At 43.5% G+C, this 20587-nt stretch overlaps 1 protein-coding gene across 1 annotated transcript in view; it reads right to left on the bottom strand.

Moving 5' to 3' along the window:
- Window positions 1-5757: 5757 nt before the first annotated feature.
- AR (androgen receptor) overlaps window positions 5758-20587 on the bottom strand; it is a 168249-nt gene continuing 153419 nt past the window's right edge. Inside the window, exons 4-8 of the mRNA XM_030807424.1 lie at window positions 18454-18741; window positions 12185-12329; window positions 7851-7981; window positions 6837-6994; window positions 5758-6060 (exon numbers count right to left, since the gene is read on the bottom strand). Coding sequence (XP_030663284.1) covers window positions 5905-6060; window positions 6837-6994; window positions 7851-7981; window positions 12185-12329; window positions 18454-18741 — 878 coding nt within the window. The 3' untranslated portion in view covers window positions 5758-5904. The remainder of the gene's footprint in view (window positions 6061-6836; window positions 6995-7850; window positions 7982-12184; window positions 12330-18453; window positions 18742-20587) is intronic.

The raw sequence follows: 20587 nt of genomic DNA, 5'->3' as shown, positions 1-20587 counted from the left end.
CTTTCCTTTGGTGTATGGATATGTGTGTGTTCTAGTCTTTGGTGGGCAATGGAATCTGCAGCTACATGACAATCTTGTTAAGTAGCTTATGTGGGAAGTGTTTCAGGTCACAAGGGCCACCCATTCTAAGGCTTCTCATTTAATTCCCTAGGCTAAGAGACAGGTGGGGAAAGGAAAAAACCCAGCATCCTGCTATACTGAATTGGAATCAGAAGCCAATCGATGCATATTACCTACTTTCTGGCCAAATCAAATGAGGATAAATCAAAGCTGAGTCAAAAGCGGTTTTTACTATGAAACTCCACCTGCTAAATTCAAATATCTGCCACTCTTTCTATGGGTGAAAAAATTCCAAATGATTTGTTATCTCAGCTGAAATGTCTGAAGAGGAGTGACTAATGTGGGTTTTTCTGCCTTCACCTAGAAATGGTTGAGTTGGGAGGTCCTGGGCAACAGAACCCAGTGTCAATCTCTTAGTCAAAGAAAAATACCCTACCTGTGGGCAGAAATGGACCTGTACCTACAGAGATACAACTTCTAGTACTCTGACAAGTTTTAACAGAGAAAAACACATTTTCATTTGTCAAAATCTTTACAGAAAATATCCAAAACCAGAATTACAGCACACAGACACCCAGTAACAAGAGCACCTCAATCACAGGTGAGGGAATTTGTGTGAAAGATGGAGTGCTTGCTCCAGGTTCCAATGCAGGAAACTGCCCTTCTCTCACAAGGATGGTGAAGACCAAGGAACGGTTCTCTTCTTCCAACAGCTCAGGTCCCATTAGGGGGCCACTGGCCAATCACTTGGGTAGGCTTTTGGCCCCAAGTTTGGGCCTTCCCTGTGGTAAATCTCGTCAGTTCCATTGAGTTTTTACGCTTTCCACATTCATCTGTCTTGAACTAGTAAAGTACAATGTATCATGTCCTCTACTCTTTTTATCCCTCTGCTCCTTCACAGGACCTGTGGGTCAAACCCAATAGGGGAGAAAACTTTTAGTTATCTGATCAATCCAGGTGTATTGTCTGTTCTGAGAGAGCTTCCAACACAAAACTGCATCCTCTCTCACAAGTACATGGCATCAGGTGTGATCTGGAACCAAATATAAAGATGCAGAGAAAGTTAAAGCTATCAGAACACACACTATATATACACATATATATATGTATATATATATTTCAATTTTGAAACATGGATACAAATATTCATTTACAATATATTTCAACTTTCTGCCTTCAACTGCAGATAACTTTTTGTGCCGTCCAAAGTGGGCAGAAATAAGGATTTCTGCCTGCTGTCCCTCTAGTGCAAAATCTAGTACTTTAAATGCTCCCTAAATCAGCAGGGGTTTCACATCTTCAGATAAGCTAACATGGGCACTAGCAAACACAGTGGCTAAGAACAGCTCCATTTCCAACCATGCAATGATGGAGCTTCAAGAATTTGCTCAGCAACTACTAGAGAAAAGGAAAGCCAGTTCTGCTTATAAAATCACTTAGTGAAGGACCCATAATCCCATTTTCCCAAAATTATTTTCAACTCTTCTGAACATGTATATTATTAGGGAAAAAAAAAACCCCACAAAGCTCTTATAAGTCAGTCACCAGCAAGGTCCTTTAGTCTGTCTTTGGACAGCTTATCAAAGAGGCACTAATGCTTGCTCCCTCCCTGCCCTTATGAATTTTGGTATCTTAGCAGATACAATGTAATCTTTGGTTATATAATGTGATGCTTTCATCTCTCTTTTTAAAAGCTGCTTTAAAAGATTTTCAAAAAGATTAATGGTGAGGACAGATCTGCCTACAAAGGCATCAGGGGTAGAAACTTCCTTTTCCAAGAAACTGAACATGCTGAATGGCTTATTTTGACTTTAAGTTTTGGATTTGATCTGGTGCTTTGGCATTCCTGATTCCCATGACCCCTTATAGGGGGTCAAACATGAAAACCACTCCCTTGGCCCAGTGCCCTCTCACCTGGGCAACTGGCACAAGATAATTCGTAGACAGCCAGCCTCTTATTTTTCCAGGGCTATGCAGGGGCCATGCTCGGGTAGTTACTGGGCTGTCTTCAGAGAGTCTCCTGAAATGCAGCTTTGGTGCAGGGCTGGGAAGGGGCAGAGAAGTGGCCTGGGCCTTCATGCCCTGCCAGATATCAAGGGAGAGAATGGGGGAAAGGCCACATCTGTGCTGTGCCTAATGAAACAAACACTTAGAAGCTACTTGAAGCTCAATGTTAGCTCATTTGTGTATCATGTGGATGGTGGACATATTTTCTCTTAAAGTACAAGTCAAATAAAACTTGCTATGTATGCCTATATGTGTTTAGAAGTAGAGTATGGACAGAGAGGGACTCTAGCATCAGCACATTATTTTTCAACCTGGACAATTACCTCAGCAACTACCCAAAGGACAGAATGAAGCTCTTTATATTTTTTAGTGCCAGTGAACATACATAAAAATATATGTATTACAGATTTTCTTTTTTCAAAGATATATGACAGTCCTTCAAAATATCCCTTTCTCAGAGTAAGGGAGTTAAAAAAATAATAAACTTTCCAAGAACAACAATATTGCCTATGGCATAGAAAAAGCTATGAAACAAAGAATCCAACAACTCCCACGTCAGCTCAGAGGCTGGGCCTAGGCGAGCTGCCTAATGAACGAGAGCTGAAACTGCCACACGACTCTTTTCTTTGACTACAGAGTTCGTGATCCTGGCAGCTGTCTGCTGCCCAGCACAGACAGGGCCTTCTCCCTGGTGCTCCTTCTTTTTTTCTTCCTCACTCTTCTTCCACATCAAGCACTGCCAACTTGTTTGGAGATGGTCCTTGTGACTTTTCCAGTGAGTGATCCTCATCTTCTAGCTCACCAGGTAAGTGGGTCTGAGTGGCCAGTCCCTCACAGGTGAGTGCAGTATACCAACCATACCAACTCTGTTTGTAGAGCAGAGTGCATGCAAAATGAGACTTCTGTCAATTACATTGTCTAGAGCACCAATGGCCAAAAGAAAAAAAAATCCTCCTCCTTTCATCCGTGGGAGAACAGAGCCAAGCTAAAATCTCCTTTGTTCACTCAAACCCAAGCACAGAAAAAGTAGGCCTAAAGCCTTGTGTAGGCTATTTTTCCCCAGTCTTGTCATTTGGAAATTCAGAGTAATCCAGTTGTTGCTTTTAATTACACTGCTGTTTCACTGATTTTTGGCTTTTGCAAATGAAAAACATATATTCATAAAGACAAGAGTCACAATTGGGAAACCCATAAGGATGAAAAATTTGATAGAGAAATGTAAAGGAGAGCTTCTAGTATTTACAAGGAGAGATATGAAAATGATATAATTCAATCCGTGTATCACAAAAGATGAAAATCATTCCAAAACAGATGTAAAGGACCTATTAAAATGTAACCTAGTGTAACTGAAAAGAGTAGTGGATTTTTTTTTTGTTTAAAACAGCTAAAAGTGATCTGTACATGAGCCAGATTGTGTAATAATAAAGAAAACCAGAACGTGTCTATCCCACCCCAGAAAGGGAACCTGTCAGCTTTAGTTTTGTGCAGCAGTCTTGGATTGGCATATTACTCATCTTAGGTTCCCCTCTCCCTTGTTATTTAAAGAAGCTGTTTTGAAGTTCGTTTGGCTATTAATATCAATGCAGAAATCAGGGAAGGAAACCCTTGTGGATCATATCATGTCACTCAGAAACTATCCTCTCAACAAACAGAGTGAACCAATTAAAATGGGCAGCTTGATGACTGGCCCTTGATTTCTTGAGTTCAACAGATGAGATTAAGAGCTAAGTAAGGAGGCAGTGGCCAAGATGAGAAAGTAGGTGGACATTTTCCCTTGCACTTGGGGTTGGAGAACGAAGTCAACAGAACACAGGCGTGCCAAAAGACTATATAAAATCAGTGTCCCAGGGCACACCCTGAGTTCATGGGTGGCAACATATTGGAGCCACACCAACCAGACCTTTCCGAAAGAAGCCATGGTTCTGTAGAAAGTCTCAATGGTTCGGTCTCCCTCTGACTAAGAGGGAACAACGAAGGTGGGGAATCTGAGTGAGTATGGGCAATGTCAGAGCCCAGAATCAGCAGCAGAGGAGGATGATGAGTAAACTCACCAGATGGTGTCCATCTGGCTTTAGGCTTTGCCGCTGAAGATTTTAATTCAGTAGTCAGAGTCTCCTCTTTGTTCCTCTCTCTTCTCATGACTTCTGCAGGTGGATATGCTGGGTGGCAAGAAGAGCATTTGAAGGGTTTCTGGTTCTAGTGCCTTCATTCTTCCCACCCTGGTAATTGAGTTTTCTCTTCAACCCTGATCTGGGTAGCCCCTTTAGCTGCTCTAAAGAAGGAAGTGAGAACTTCTCCACTTGCTGGGAGGGTATCATCTCTGGGGGACAAGGGCAAGACGCCCAGCTTGTCTGATCCCTTTGATGCCTTCTTTCCAGTTTGTCTAAGGGCTCCAGCGATCTGACAGTTGGTAAGAAATCTTTGTGACTACTGGCATCTACAGATAGATGTCAGAGCTGTTGGCCTGCTAACCTTCTTGGTGGTGAGGGCTCTTAACAGAGAATCTGTGAACATGCCCAAAAGAAGCAAACAGGCTTGATGACCATGGCCGAAATGCAGTGTGATGAAGTTCAGGCCCACAAAACACTGAAGGGAGGACATAAGGTGCTTGTGGCTTCACGGAATTTGGCAGAAAACTTCATTCAGGTCTTTTAAAGGTGGGGAAAAGGTAGTGGCAGTGAGAGTTTAACTATTCAGTCAGTGTCCTAAGCAGGAGAACAGCCAAGCTATCATTTTCTTCTCCTCTGGCGCCAGCTCCTCCCTGACTCACACATGAGAAAGCAGACCTGGATCCAAATAGGGCCTTACAAGGGGTTAAATCTCTGCTCTCCTTCTTCTCAGTGGTCAGACTTTTCTGTGGAAGTCGCCAAATTTTGGCTAAAGAGAACATTCAGTTCAAAGGTCTTAGAAAAACTTTGAAAGTCAATCTGAAGTTGGAGGCAGAGAGTGAGAGAGAAAAGGGTTTGGGGGTGAGGCATTAACATGCAGACAAATTTTCAACAACAAGCACATTTTCAGTATAATGAATTGCTCCACAGTTGAGCAGTCTAGCCCCCAGGGACCAAGGCTGTGGGCAGGTACTGATGCTCCACTGCCCTCCTTGTCCTCTCCTCTCTGTCCACCCCCCCGCCCAACTCAGCTCTGGGGTCACTCTGCCCTCTAATGGCAATAGCCATTGGCAGAAAATAAAGTCTCCTGTGGAGGGAGGAGATGAAAAAATCAGTAACTCCCCATGGGCCTGCAATTTTCACCTTCTTGTCATTATTGGCCTCTTTGGGGATTTCTGTATGTTTGTATGTATGTATGTATGTATTTATTTATTTACTTATTTATTTATTTTTGAGGAAAAAACACTAGCACGGTTTTTTGGCTTATTTTTCGTTTTGTTTTTGCCTTTTTTTTGTTTGCTTGTTTTTGTTTTGATTTCCCCAGATAATCTTAGCTCTCTAAACTTCCCGTGGCATAAGATAAGTAAACGTTTGTGTGGCTGGCACAGAGTAGTGCTGTAAACAAGCACAACTTGACACTGGGCCACAAGAGGATCATCACAGATTTAAAGGCATACAACACCATTCAAAACACAGATAGGAGCCACAATGGGGAGCAAAGTCTGAAGGTGCCATGGGAGGGTTAGATAGGGAGGGAAGAAGAAAAAAAGGAGAGAAAGAGAAAAAAAAAGCCCAGCAAATAGAATTCAGGAGCATGTTCATGACAGACTGTACATCAATAGAGGAAATTCCCCAAGGCACTGCAGAGGAGTAGTGCAGAGTTATAACAGGCAGAAGACATCTGAAAGGGGGCATGGGCTGGGGTGGGGAAATAGGGGTTTCCAATGCTTCACTGGGTGTGGAAATAGATGGGCTTGACTTTCCCAGAAAGGATCTTGGGCACTTGCACAGAGATGATCTCTGCCATCATTTCCGGAAAGTCCACGCTCACCATGTGTGACTTGATTAGCAGGTCAAAAGTGAACTGATGCAGCTCTCTCGCAATCTGTAGGGAACAATAAGAGGGAGAAAAACAGGGTTGACAAGGAGGTGGCCTCTGCTAGCCTCTTCCCCAACCTCTGATTTTGGGTCTTTCAGCCTTTTGTTTCCTCCCCCTTCCCTGTCCTTCCTTGGTCCTCCCCCATGAGGTCGTGTGTGTATGTGTGTGTGTGTATGTGTGTGTGGTGTGTGTATGTGTGTGTATGTGTGCGTGTATGTGTGTGTGTATGTGTGTGTGTATGTGTGTGTGTATGTGTGTGTGTGTGTGAGAGAGAGAGAGAGAGAGAAATGGTCTCCATGGAGTCACTGAGGGCTCCCAAGAGATGTCTTATACCATTGTAAACTCTCTGACTCAAGACTTCTCCAGCTTGTGCTCTCACCCCAGCCTCCGCACTCCATCTCTCTCTCTGTGACACACACACACACACACACACACACACACACACACACATACAGACAGACAAACTCACATGAACATGACTCAAAGAAGAGGGGAAAAATATCCATGTCTGTTTTGTCTGCCTAAGAATTCATCTGCAGCAAGTCCCTTCCCTGAGTCCCAACTGCTCTGTTCTCAACTCCTCCACCCCTTTCACAATATCCAGCTGGGACACTGTGACCTGTGTTCTTTTTCTTCACCACATTCTCTTCCTGGACTACACTCAAAGCCAGAGGGGAATGGAAGCACCTCCCAACAGGTGGTGCCAGACTCTAGAGAAGCATATTATCATTGGCTCTATCAGGCTGTTCTCCCTGATAAAGCACCCTCCATCGTTTGCTTACAGGCTGCACGGAGTCCAGGAGCTTGGTGAGCTGGTAGAAGCGTCTTGAGCAGGATGTGGGATTTTTTCTTTTGCATGCAATGATACGATCGAGTTCCTTGATGTAGTTCATTCGAAGTTCATCAAAGAATTTTTGATTTTTCAGCCCATCCACTGGAACTGATGTGGGATGAAGACAGAATGGGGAGGGGAAGCATGCCCACGAAAGAGCATTAGACAAAGCACCAAGTTTTCTGACCACAAACTTGACCCCCACCCCCACAGGGAACTATCTACTTGGCTTCCTGTTAGTTGAAGTCTGTGTGCTTGGGGCCTTCAGTCTGTCAGGGAGATCTCAGGGGAAAGGATAGCTGGATCCGATCTGAAAGGAGTCAAGTAAATCAAATTTCCTGAACCTTTTCTTTTTCTACTCTTCTCAGATGCTCATTTTTTAGGACCTAAGCTTTTATGTCATTCACAGTCAAACCCTGATTTAGACAACTAAAACACATAGCTTTGAATATCAAATTTTGCCTTTCTCCCTCCGTAGGGGCTAAGAGAGGGCTCTTCTTAGAAAAGATATCAAAGAAAAGTGCCAAACAAATCCTATCTGAGTTGCTTACATAGACCTCCTCCTGTTGGCAGAAAAGGAAATCTTTCCAGGAGGAAATGCCTGTTGCTCTACTGCCCTGCAAGGAATACAAGGTGGTCCATGTCTGTTTCTATAGCAGAAGCTGTGGAAAAATTCAGAGACCTGCTGTCACCAGTCAAAAAGGCCTTGTCCCAAAGGCAGACTGGGGATAGGTGGGGAATCCGATGGAGGTTGACTTCTAGCAAATAAATTGGCTTCTAGTCATGAAATTGTTTTTTGTTAGGAAAATGATGCTGAGAGAGAGTAGAGTGGGGATGGGGAGGAGGAATGAAGAAGGGAAATGTCCAGGAGCTGGCTTTTCCCTAATAATGTTTTAATGGCAAAAGTAGTCCTCTCTGAATCTCTGTGCCCTCAGGGACATTCCCTGCACTTCTAGGCACTTACTAATGCTGAAGAGTAGCAGTGCTTTCATGCACAGGAATTCCTGGGGGGTGATTTGGAGCCATCCAAACTCTTGAGAGAGGTGCCTCATTCGGACACACTGGCTGTACATCCGGGACTTGTGCATGCGGTACCTGGGAAGGAGATACATAGAGGAAAAAGGAATGAGGGGAAGCTCGCAATAAGCCCAGAGGGAATGTCTCTGATTGCCCTCCCTCCCCAGGTTTTCCGAGAAGAGCTTGCTGTTTCTCCTGCTGGTGCTCCAGGGACCAGGAAAAGGTTTTTTGTTTGTTTGTTTGTCTGTTTGTTTGTTTTTTTCTCTCTCTCGTTTCCAAAATCCTGACACCCTGATAACTACTCATCTTCTCTGGCCAGGATATGGGTTAGCACATGGAATTTCCAGGTCTCTGTGCCCCTTCTGTTTTCTGAGTCAGGCACAGGAAAGCCTAACCAAATGAACACAATGGGGCAGGCACATGGTCTCCCTGACTACAGTTCTAATATCTCAGCTACAGCCAGAACGAGAACCTGCCTTCCAGGCAGCTCAACATGAAGGATTTTTAGAAGAAGCCCCAGTAGTCAGCTCTTAACATCAGGACACCAAGATGTGCAAATGACCCGAAGTGTTTGGTCATCCTGTTGACCCCTTTGCCTCTGGCCTGGAATACTAGAAATTTAATATTTATTCAAAAACTCCCAGTGAAGGAGATTCCACATTGTTCTTTCAAAACGAGTTCCAACGTTAAATCTGCCAGGGAGTGTTTTTGAATGTCTAATTTAAATGTCCCCTGCTGAAGGGGAGCCCATTCCCTCATATGCTGGCTGCTCCTTACCACAGTTTGGAAACTGTAGAAATATGTGAGTTGTATTTATTATAGTCACTTCTGAACAGATCACCACATTATCACCTATAAATTATATGGGGAAGTGGCCAATGCTTGGCCAGCTTTTCAAGGAAGAGCAACCTCTCGATTCCATGCCTGACCATGGCATACCTCTAAGAGAAGACACAGCATCCTCATGCTAGTAGGCCTTCCAGTTTTCAGCACTTCAAAAATAGTGTGTGTGTGTGTGTAAGACAGAAATTGATTGTGCAGCATGTGCAGAAAGGGAAGGAAATTTGACACCCACTTAAGTGGTGAGGACAAAGACCTCCCAGATGGAGCCTAAAGGCTACGGTTTGACATTTTGGTTTCCAAGCCACTAGCCTACTCCATAGGATGAGCAGGACTGGTATTGTCTGGGTGGAAGCTCAGCATCCTATCTCAGAGAGATCTTGGCTGTCCTGGAGAAAGAGAGAAGGGGGCAGACGGTGTAGAATTATTCAACTCAGGCTGAAGCCCAATTAGAAAGAGGAAGTGTTTAGATGGTATCACAGATCAATTGAGCAGAACAGTGTTGCTCCAAGCTCTTTCACTGTAGAGAATTTTTTAGTAAGATTGGCTGATCCTGAGGTCTGGCCCTGCTCCAGTCTCCAATGTACTTTCCCACCTCTGTTGATGACAATGCTGCAATCTTTTTTACCATTGAAATCACAATGCTGGAATGAGGATTCCTTTAACATTGCTGCAGGCCTCAGGGGCAGAAAAAGTGGGGAATGGAGGAAAGAGAAGGGGAAAGGAAAAGGAAGAAATTCATACGGGAAGGGGAAAAGAAAGGGGGAAAAGGGGAAAAAATACTAGGGAGACAGTTAAAGGAAGGAAGAGAGAGGAGAATGGAGGGTACAAAGATGAGGCAGGAATGGAATTTAGGAAGAGAGCAGGGTTGGTGGGAGTGCAAGAGAGAAAATAAGAGGAGAAAAGAAGATTGGAAAACACTGAGCACAGTGCCTGACACATAGCAGGTGTTCAATAAATGACATGTAGAAGGGTGCTATTATAATACTCTTCAGCAGTCTCCAGATAAAATTTGCGGCACATAGAAGTTCAGTAATTTGCCCAAGGTCACACAGCTAAGGTTCAAGCTCATTATCCTCACAACATGTGATCTCTACAAAGAGAGAAAGAAAGAAAAAAAAACAGGACTGATAATAGAGTTTGGTGTTGAAGAGATCAGTAAATGGGTTGACCTACACTGAACAAGTTCTTATCTCTCTCTTTGGGTCTGAGGCTCCCCATTAGCACCTTAGGGAGGCTGGCAGGGATTAGTCGCTCTCAACTGGAGAGTACTGCCTCTTCAGTGAGTGTCAGAAATGTGTGGGAGCAGTTTGGGCTGTCAGAATGACTGGAATCCTATTTGGTATAGAGTAGGCCGGTGCCAGGTGTGTTAACCATATTCTACACAATGACAAAATTATTTTTCCCAATATGTCAACAGAATCCATGTTGAGAAACACTTATCTAGATGTTTGTAGACACCCTGAGAGCTGTAACATAGTGGCTTCCTACAGGAGGAATAGGAGTCCTATTGTTTCAGGAGCCCTGGGTTTGATGGGTCTAGGTCTCTGACCCTGTAGGGAGGCCTTTTTATAAGATGAACAAGACTGGACCAGGAAGCTGAGGTGGGATGCCACATGCTTACTCAGAGGTAGAGAAGGAAATGAGGATTTAGAGAACAACCAGTTATCACCTTTCAAAGCTCCAAAGGTCTCAGGGCTCTGGGGAAGGTGGAGCAGGTGCTCATGGAGTTGATTCAACTGCTTAAGGGCAGCAGGGGTTTAAGGATGGGAGATGAACAGTTAGGGGGCTTTTCAAGGCCTGCCCCAGAAGATGGCATCATAGGCAACTTTGTGGAGGTCTGAAAACCTCAAAGTAGTTTGTGCCAAAAGCCTAGTGGTTATTCTTAGCTTTTGGCTACCAGGCTGGCAGGGTTGGGAGAGGGCAGCTGGGGACGTTCACTCTCCCTCGCATTGCAGTGCTGTACTGGAAGGAACCACTGGCCTGTAGATTTTATTTTAAGACTCTTCTGGGTTAGAGGGCTGAAGAGGGGGGAAGGTCAATTCCTGTCCTGACTGGAAGGATTCTCTGTGGTGAGACTAGCTCAAGGTCCTTGGGAAGATTTCTCTGGCCAGCTCCATTCGCAATGCCATTGAGGGACCTCATACAGCAGACATAGAAAAGATTATCATGCCCGGCTGAGGTGGGCAGATCATGAGGTCAGGAGTTCGCGACCAGCCTGGCTAACATGGTGAAATCCCGTCTCTACCAAAAATACAAAAATTAGCTGGACACGGTGGCAGGCATCTATAATCCCAGCTACTTGGGAAGCTGAGGCAGGAGAATTGCTTGAACCAGGGAGGTGGAGGTTGCATGGGCCGAGATCATTGCGCCACTGCCCTCCAGCCTGGGTGGCAGAGCAAAACCCCATCTCGGGGAAAAAAAATGTATCATTATTAGGGAAAGGGTGAATCAGAAAGGGACTTTTTTTTTTTCTTCTTGCCTACTATGGGCCAGACATTCCACATCTGTCAGTTCCCATTTAGTTATCATAAGAAATTACTTATGAAGGTTCTATTATCATTAATGGATGAATAAATTGAGGGTCGGAAAAGTTAAGGGTCTTTCCCAAAGATGCTGATTAAGAAAATAGTAGAACTGAGATTTTAGTGGAGAAAAATGTAATTCTAAAATCTGAGCCACTGGCCAAATTCATAATGTTATATAGAGCTGGTGGCAGGGCAGGTATTAATTAAAGCTGTTTAAGGGAAGGAAAATGGCAGTACCAAGGTCACGCAGCCAGAGAGCGGTAAAGGTACTCCTCCCCATCAGTTACCACCATGACGCAGAAGAGCTGAGATTGACAGGGGTATACATTTGAATCTTGTCTCCAACAGGCACTAGCTCTGTGACTTTGGGTGAGTCACTTTATTTTGCTGAGCCTGACTTTCCCCATCCATAAAAAAAATAGTGTTATCTATAAAAAGGAGAGGTCAGGTCACCATGAGGACTCAATGAGATAGGATTTAGAAAGTATCTAGCATAGTCTTGGCACAAACTAGTTGCTCAGCAAATGGTGACTAGCAGTAGCCTTTGGTGGTAGCAAAAGAACCCAAGAAACTTCAGCCCTTAAAGCCAGAGTCTTGCTGCCTCTTTTATATGTGAAGGGGAGGAATCTTTCCATGTGGTTCTGAGATAAGCTGCAAAGCAGACCAGAAACATGACCAGGATTGGTTCTTGGGTGTGTAAGGGGTAGTCTCAGCACCATCTTCCTTGACTCCTACCTGTTGGCTGAAAGCCAGGACAAAGCCGCCTCATACTGGATTGGCTGGCTGGGGCATCCACTGCAACAACTGCAGGTCAAATGAGCTAAGCTTCACTGTCACCCCATCACCATCACCACCAACCGGGTCTGGCCAAGCTGCTGTATTTTAGTGAGGTCTGGGCCCCAGGAGCACTTACTCATTGAAAACCAGATCAGGGGCGAAGTAGAGCATCCTGGAGTTGACATTGGTGAAGGATCGCCAGCCCATGGCAAACACCATGAGCCCCATCCAGGAGTACTGAATGACAGCCATCTGGTCATCCACGTGTAAGTTGCGGAAGCCTGGAGAAGAAGAGGCAGAGGCAGTGGTCAGTCTGGGTACTGACGGGCTAAGCTAAGTCTGAGCCCCTGTTGGGCAGAGATGCTCTGGCATTTGGGCATCCCCTAAGATCCCCAGGGACCATCCAGGCTGGCCACTAAGGAGTGGTGGGGAAAAGCACAAACTATATGGTGAGGAGGATAATATTCCTTATCCTCCCTACTTCACTGAGCTGCTCAAATGAGATGATGATGGAGACAAAAAGGGCATTGTCAGTCGTAAGAGAAAAATAATCTAACACTTATTGACTGCTTATACGAGCGAACTCTTTTTTTGTTTTGATTTCTATTGGATTGCTGTTTTTTTAAAAAATTAAAAATTATTTTGGGTACATGATAGTTGTATGTATTTATGGGGTATATTTAACTCTTTTCTAAGCACTTTACTTATATTATCTCATTTAATATTCACAACAATGAGTAAAGTAGATACTATTATTATCTCCATTCTGTGAACTAGTACAAGTGAGTCAGAGACAGGTTAAGGAACTTGTCCAAGATCATACAGCTAGTAATTGGCAGACCAAGTTACAAAGCAAAGCAGTCAGATTCCAAGGTCTGTGCTCTTGATCACTCCACCTTTCCGAAGACGCAGTTTAACAATCATTTCTCCCACATAAGCAGCAGTTTTCACTTTACAAAGCTGTTTTTCAGCTATGATCCAGCTTGACCCTTCTAACAACCCTGGGAGATGGATATTACATACAGTGTACAGTGTATAGGGAGATGTCTTGACAGCCACCACCTCCTGTTCACCACTTTCATGTTCCCTCTCTTGCGTCCATCCCTCTTCCTGCCTGGCACTTCCTCTCCATTCTTTTCTACTCAATAGGTACCCTGGCCCTACTAGTTTCCCACCCTACTGCCATCCCCATCTTACTGCCATCATTATACATGAATAGGCCCTTTATGACCTGCCTACCTAGACTGATCTCTTGCCACTTGCCCTCTCAAATGCCTCTATATCTCTGTTATCTCTGCACAGGCAGTTACTTTTGCCTAGAATGCATTCCTCCTTCTCAGGCCTTTCATCCGGTAAACACCTACTCATCTTTCAAGTCTTCACTCAAAGGCTACCTCTTCTGTGAAGCCTTTTCCAACTCATCCAAGAAGGAGGCTTAAAGACTCTTCTTTTACATTCTCATTGCACCTTGTGTAGCCTCACCCAATTATAGCACTCATTACACAGCATTGAAGTCTGTGTATATACATGTCTGTCTCCCCCACAAGACTTGGAGCTTCTTGAAGACAGGGACCATATCTTCGTATTTATCTTTACCTCCCTAGTACTTAGTACAGTCCACGTATTTGAGTGGGCACTTAAGAAATATTACCTAAGGCCGGGCGCGGTGGCTCACGCCTGTAATCCCAGCACTTTGGGAGGCCGAGGCAGGCGGATCACGATGTCAGGAGATCAAGACCATCCTGGCTAACACAGTGAAACCCCGTCTCTACTAAAAATACAAAAAAATTAGCCGGGCGTGGTGGGGCACCTGTAGTCCCAGCTACTCGGGAGGCTGAGGCAGGAGAATGGTGCAAACCTGGGAGGTGGAGCTTGCAGTGAGCTGAGATCGTGCCACTGCACTCCAGCCTGGGTGACAGAGCAAGACTCTGTCTCAAAAAAAAAAAAAAAAAAAAAAAAAGAAAGAAAGAAAAAGAAATATTACCTAAACAAATGGCCTAAAGACCCTCAATTTTTTTTCCTTTTGTAAAATGAGAATTAAATGATCTCCAAATTACCTCCCTTAAGCTCAGAGAGCAGAGGCTCCCAGATGCTACCTCTACAATAATACACAGGTAGAACAGACATGGCCATGTTCTCCTGGAGGTTTTGAAACAGTTGGATGCTTAAAGTTATAAAGGCATCACCTCAGAGCTCGTCCCTACCAACATTCTCTCTTCTCACCAACAAATCCAGAATTATCTGAAATTTTGTCATCATACCTCATTAGGAATCCTTCCCCAAATTTAGATCAAACTTCTCACTTTCCTGTTGATGACCTAATTTAACTCTCACAATAATCCCAGAGGTTAGGTGATGTGACACTTATTTTACCAACAAGGAACATGAGGGCCAGAGAAATAAACTGACTTACCCAAGGTCATATGGTTTATATGTGGCTGAACTAATACTAGAACCCAGGTGTTCTGATTATCTTCTCCAGTGTTTTTTCTACTCCACTGATGAAGGTTACAGCTCAGGAACTACCAAGGTCACCAGCTTTTGTCAGCCGTAGGATCAGATCTGAAGTCTACATTATCCAGACACATTGTTCTGCTTGGTTGGTCCCTGTCCACTCATATAGCCCCATTTCCCTGTTCTTTTCTTTTAGATCCTAGGCCTTCCAGGTATCAGGGATTCTGGAGTCCCTCAGCTTAGCAGTCTTAGCTCCCAGGCCTGTGCTTCCCACCTTCACTGTAATGACACGCTGACAGACCGGCTGGAGCCTCAGATCCGAGTAGTTCCTGCCTGGAACCCTTCTGTAGCACAGAATGCCTTGGACTAACCCTTCTCAGTAGGAAATAAGAAGCAGGGTCTAACCATGTAGCAACCAAGGATCTCTTAGAGAAGAGGCCTGGGAGGTTGAACCCTGAATATCTTGGGTAGGAGGCAGTGGGGAGCAAGAAAAGTTTTGGCTGCTGAACCTTGGTCTTCTGGTGGAATGTGTGAATGTGAAGGCACATGGTAGGATGAGAATTAAATTGTAAAGGTATCAAGCAAATTGTCCATACTGATGCTTATTTTTTTCTCCCTAAAATGCCACCGAACTAACAAAGAGGAGAGAAAAGGGAAAGCTTAATTTGGCCATAATATTAATTAACCATCCTTAATGAGAGCTGCTTAGCACTCAAACCCAGTAACTGTGCACATATCAGCAATATGGCTGGCTAATCTCCCTAGAGTCTAATCTGATTATAATACCTGACTCTGTTCTCTAATGCCCAATCTCTGAAGTAGCCAACATGACTATCAAGGGACTACTGGAGGAAAGAGTAGCTGCAATCCTACAGATTTCCTTAAGTATGCATTCACTCAACACCCATTTGCCACTGTGTTAGGCTGTTCTGGAGTAACAGAGAGGAGTCATTCTCAGGTTTTGAAACACATTAAACAGGCTAGGGAGCAGAAGCAGTTTCTCTGAGACTCTATTTTCTCACTAGAATCCAATTGACATCATATTTTTTTTCATGTGCAGCAGAAACTTGTAGTCTCCTGTCTAGTCTGGGAGAATGGGCCCAAAGAAAGGCCAGTTTGGAAATCTTTGCTGCTGTAGTATCTCTGCCAGCCGAGGTCTTCAGAGAAGACAATTTCACCTTGGGGTCCATGCATGAGCTTCTAGGCAAGGCAAGTGGTAGCTAAAATTGAGTTTCATGAAAGCAGTGGCTTAGCATTCAAGTTTCATAATAATAAACCACGATTTACAGAGCATCAACTATGTTTCAGGCTACCTTACTAGGTGCTCTTTATACATAATCTTTTTGTTGACAACAATTTGAAAGGTAGCGATTATTCTATCATCTTACAAATGAGGACACAGAAGCACAGAGAAGACATGTGATTTGCTCAAGGTCACAGAACTAGTCCATAGCTAGGATTCCAAACCAGATAAATTTGATTCTAAATATACTGTGCACACCCGGTCTACTCACCCACTCCAAATTAACAGTTATCATTTATTAATGTGCCAGGTACTCTGCTAGGCAATTTTCATACATCATTACTGTCACAGAAAACTTGCAACAAAATTTATCTTATTGGGGCCTAGCACAGTTCATCTTACAGGTCGAGAACTCAATCTATTGAATTAGCGAATTACTTGAACTTGTAGGTAATTACAGATAATATGAAGAACAGTTCTTGTGAATGTGGTAATTGGCTTTCTTTTGAAGCTATTCTTTTAAAAGACTTGGGGTCAGAGATCATTTAGTCTGGCAAGCTAGATGGTGAACTGATATTGGCTTGCAGATTTGTTAATGTAAGGGGAGGGGGCTTTCCAGCTTGGCGGTTGGGCCAAGGAAAGCCCCAGTGATCCCAAGTCATACAAATTCTGCTATAGTGTTTTGCACTAGGTTATTGTCAAGATAACCAATTTAGAAACCCGAAGGTCTAGGTCAAGTTCTGGTTCCATGTGTTAAGTGACCAAATGGAGCAAGTTAGTTAACCTCTTTGAGCCTTGGCATGTGAAATGGAAATAATAGTCTCTGTGATTCATAGAATTGTTGCGAAGATTAAGTGGGATCATATATATGAAAAAGCTCTGTAGCCTATAAAATAAGTGTTTGGAAACTGCTTGGGAAGATTAAACTTTGAATCTCTGTCAAACACATGATATCAACATATCCAGATGAAAAAGTGATAAGAATTAAAGCAACCTTCTCCTTTTTCTTTTTTATATTTTTCCTCTCTGTGTGAACCTTCTGTTCTGGCACAGAACATATCCAGTCAGAGTCCTGGGGTTTCCATCCCAGTGTTCTTATTGGCTAGTCAACCTCAGCTTCCCAAGCTGATAAGGTATAAGAGATGGTTAGGGCTGTGACCAGGCCCTGTGAGTTGGAAATACAAATCTAAGACTTGACAGCCAACATGTAATGTCTTCAAATGCAACAAGCCCACAGTATGACCCAAGTGGCCTTCAATGAAGCCTTGGCCCCTCACTGTAAAGCCCAGAGCTACAGAACTGCAATGGTGCTACAGCCTACAGGTGGAGTGGAATAAAGAGAGAATTTGGAATCAGGAGGGAACCTGGGCTCAAGTTCTGGTCCTGCTATTTTCTGACTATGTAACTATAGGCCAGTCACATCATTCTCACAGCTTCCCTATTTGGTCTGTAAAATAAGAAAAAGAATCTCATTTTATAAGATTCCTATAAGAATCAATTCAGATAATACATACAAAACTGCTCTGTTCACTATAAATTTCTACCTGAATGGCAGTTATTATTGAAAGGCAGGTTAATCTTTGACTCCACAAGAGAAGGTTTGGTTGTTGTTATTTCAAAAGAGTCTTTGAATCATAATTGCAGGATTAGGAGAACCTTTAAAGGGCATATACTTCACTGGTTTTCAAACTGTGTTCCTTGGAGCCCTAAGATTTTGCAAGAGTGACCTAGGGCTTCCCTGGGATAGAGAGAAAGAGGCTGAACTGGTGAGGCCCAAGCTACAGGCTCTGGCTTTAAATAAACTAGCTCCACTTGTATCTGTGTACAATTCTTTTGAGAAATAAAGCACTTAGCTGCCAAAGGAAAGTTTGTAAATCATTGGATAGAGGATCTCTAAGAATTCCTTAAGCTGTAATATTTTAATAACCAGACTTGTTTAAACAACAGATCACATAAGAAAGAAGTGAGTTCCCCGTCACTGAGGAACTTCTGTTATCCAACTTCTGTTAGACCAATACTTGGTAATTCTTTCATTATTACCTAATCTTTCCGCCCATTATGATTCCTTAGGTAGTTTAAGGTGCACAAAGCGTTCCTTGAAGCAAAAACTGAAAACCATCAATTTGATACAAACCATGCTTTATACATTATACAGATAGAGAAATTGAGACCCAGAAGGGGAAGGGATCACACAGTAAGTTACTAGCAGAGCTAAGAGTAGACCCGAAGTGTTCTGATTCCCAACCTCATGTTCTTTCCACCATACCACATTATGAGAGTTCCCATGATATAGCTCCTAAAGATGACATTGAAGACAGAATGTCAGTCAAGCTAGAGATTATCTTTGGGGTTAGCCTGTGTGTGCAAATATAAAAGAGCATCCTAAGGCATATATGGGTATGTCTATGTGATTTGTGATTAATGGAAAATTTTCTGACCATTTTTGTGAGTTGAATGTGAACGCATGACTGCTGTGCATCAATGTGGGCCACATAAGACATCCTATAATACTATCTTTCTCTTTGTTTTCTGAGTCTCGATTCCTGTATGTTTAAAGTGAGACTTATAACAATCCCTCTCCCACAGGGTTATGATGAAGACTGCCTGAGTTCATGGGCAGAAAAGCACCAGACATGGTGGCTGGTCCATAGGAGCATTCACTAAATATGATCCCCCTTATCTCATGCTCCCACTTCCCTTTTCCTTACCAGGCAAGGCCTTGGCCCACTTGACCACATGTACAAGCTGTCTCTCTCCCAGTTCATTGAGGCTAGAGAGCAAGGCTGCAAAGGAGTCGGGCTGGTTGTTGTCGTGTCCAGCACACACTACACCTGGCTCAATGGCTTCCAGGACATTCAGAAAGATGGGCTGACATTCATAGCCTTCAATGTGTGACACTGTCAGCTTCTGTGTTGTCTCCTCAGTGGGGCTGGTGGTGCTGGAAGCCTCTCCTTCCTCCTGTAGTTTCAGATTACCAAGTTTCTTCAGTTTCCGGGCTATTGGGAAGGAAGAGAAACTTGAATTTATCATCAGTGGTCAAAAACACACAATGTAACTACCTTTTTAGAAAAACTTCCCTAGCGAAGAAAGTCATCATTCTCCCTGGTCACAGTCTCTAAACTCCTTAAGGACAAGTGCTCATTCAACACTGGTTAAATGTATAATTCATCATCCCAAATACCTGCTAAACCCCAATTTTTCATAGCCTGCAGAGGAAAACTCTGATTCTTGTGCCAGACCAACCTAGCATATCCTTGGATTCAGCTCTGCCTGAATGCAGCCTTCAGTATTCATACCTGGAACTTTAATTAACTCATTTACTAATATATTAATGATTCATTTTCATTCATTCATTCAGCAGATATCCATTGTTAGACCTTTGCTTCTGGGTGACAGAAAAGACACAGGCCCTGGCCCAGTCTGGTAGGCTGGCCACAATCAATTCTAGAAAACGTCGGACTGGAAAATGCTGCAATGGAGGTATCAACAAAATAGGAAAATGCTAATCTTTTTACACAGGTGGGTTTAGAAAATGCTTTATATGGAAGATAGTATTTGACCTAGAATTTGAAGACTGATGAGGATTTCACCAGGCAAAGGTGGGCAGAAAGGGCATAAACAAAAGCACCAAGGAGTGGTCGAGGAACAACTAGACACTAGTATGGCTGAAACATATGTTGCATATATGGGAAAGTGGTTAATAATGAGGTTGAAAGCAAAGATGGTGCTTGATTTTAAAGGAGCATGTATATCATATTAAGAAATTTGGCTGGGTAAGGTGGTTCATGCCTATAATCCCAGCATTTTGGGAGGCTGAGATGGAAGGAGTGCTTGAGGCCAGGAGCTCAAGATCAGCCTGAGCAACACCACAAGACAATACACCATCTCCACAAAAAAATAGTAAAAAACCAAATTAGCTGGATCTGGTGATGCACATCTGTAGTCTCTGCTACTCAGGAGGCAGAGGTGGAAGGATTGCTTGAGCCCAGGGGTTCCAGGCTGCAGTGGGCTATGATAGTGCCACTGATGCTCTAGCGTGGGTGACATTGTAAAACACTGTCCCTAAAAAAAAAAAAATATAAACTAAGTTTGTGTTTTATCTTATAAGTGATAGACAAATACTGAATGTTGTAAATCAAAGGAGTAATATACGTGTGTCTATGTTTAGCATGTCTAGCTGATTGCTAGGGAAAGAGACTAGAAGTGGAGAATGACTAGATTTGTTCTTTGGGTCCCAGAAAGAACAGTGAATTGTATTTTAATCTCTCCTTCTATTTCTGTCTCTCTCTCTCTCTAAACACACACACATACGCACACTCACACACACACGCACACTCACACACACATGCACACAAACACACACACACACATTTTGATAGTTAAAGCTCTTGGAGACAGAAAGGTTGGCAGGCACACATATCACTGGAAATGAGAAAATACTAGACACACAGTGGTTAAGAATTCGAGCATCATATGGGAATGGGGTCTTTAAAAGTGGCCTTGAAGGTCCTTTCCATCCTCAGACTATCAAATTCTATCCTATCATTTTGGGTTCAACATATGGTAATTTTATGGTATTCCATTTCCCATTGAATACACATAGTTGCCCAAAGTTGAACATGCACGATTAATAAGATGGCCGAATAAGAACAGCTCCAGTCTACAGCTCCCAGCGTGAGTGACACAGAAGATGAGTGATTTCTGCATTTCCGACTGAGGTACCGGGTTCATCTCACTGGGGCTTGTCGGACAGTGGGTGCAGGACAGTGGGTGCAGCACACTAAGTGTGAGCCGAAGCAGGGTGAGGCATCGCCTCACCTGGGAAGAACAAAGGGTCAGGAA

This window comes from Nomascus leucogenys, chromosome X (assembly GCF_006542625.1).
Source record: "Nomascus leucogenys isolate Asia chromosome X, Asia_NLE_v1, whole genome shotgun sequence".
Lineage (NCBI taxonomy): Eukaryota > Metazoa > Chordata > Mammalia > Primates > Hylobatidae > Nomascus > Nomascus leucogenys.
This window is presented reverse-complemented; position numbering and strand designations above follow the sequence as displayed.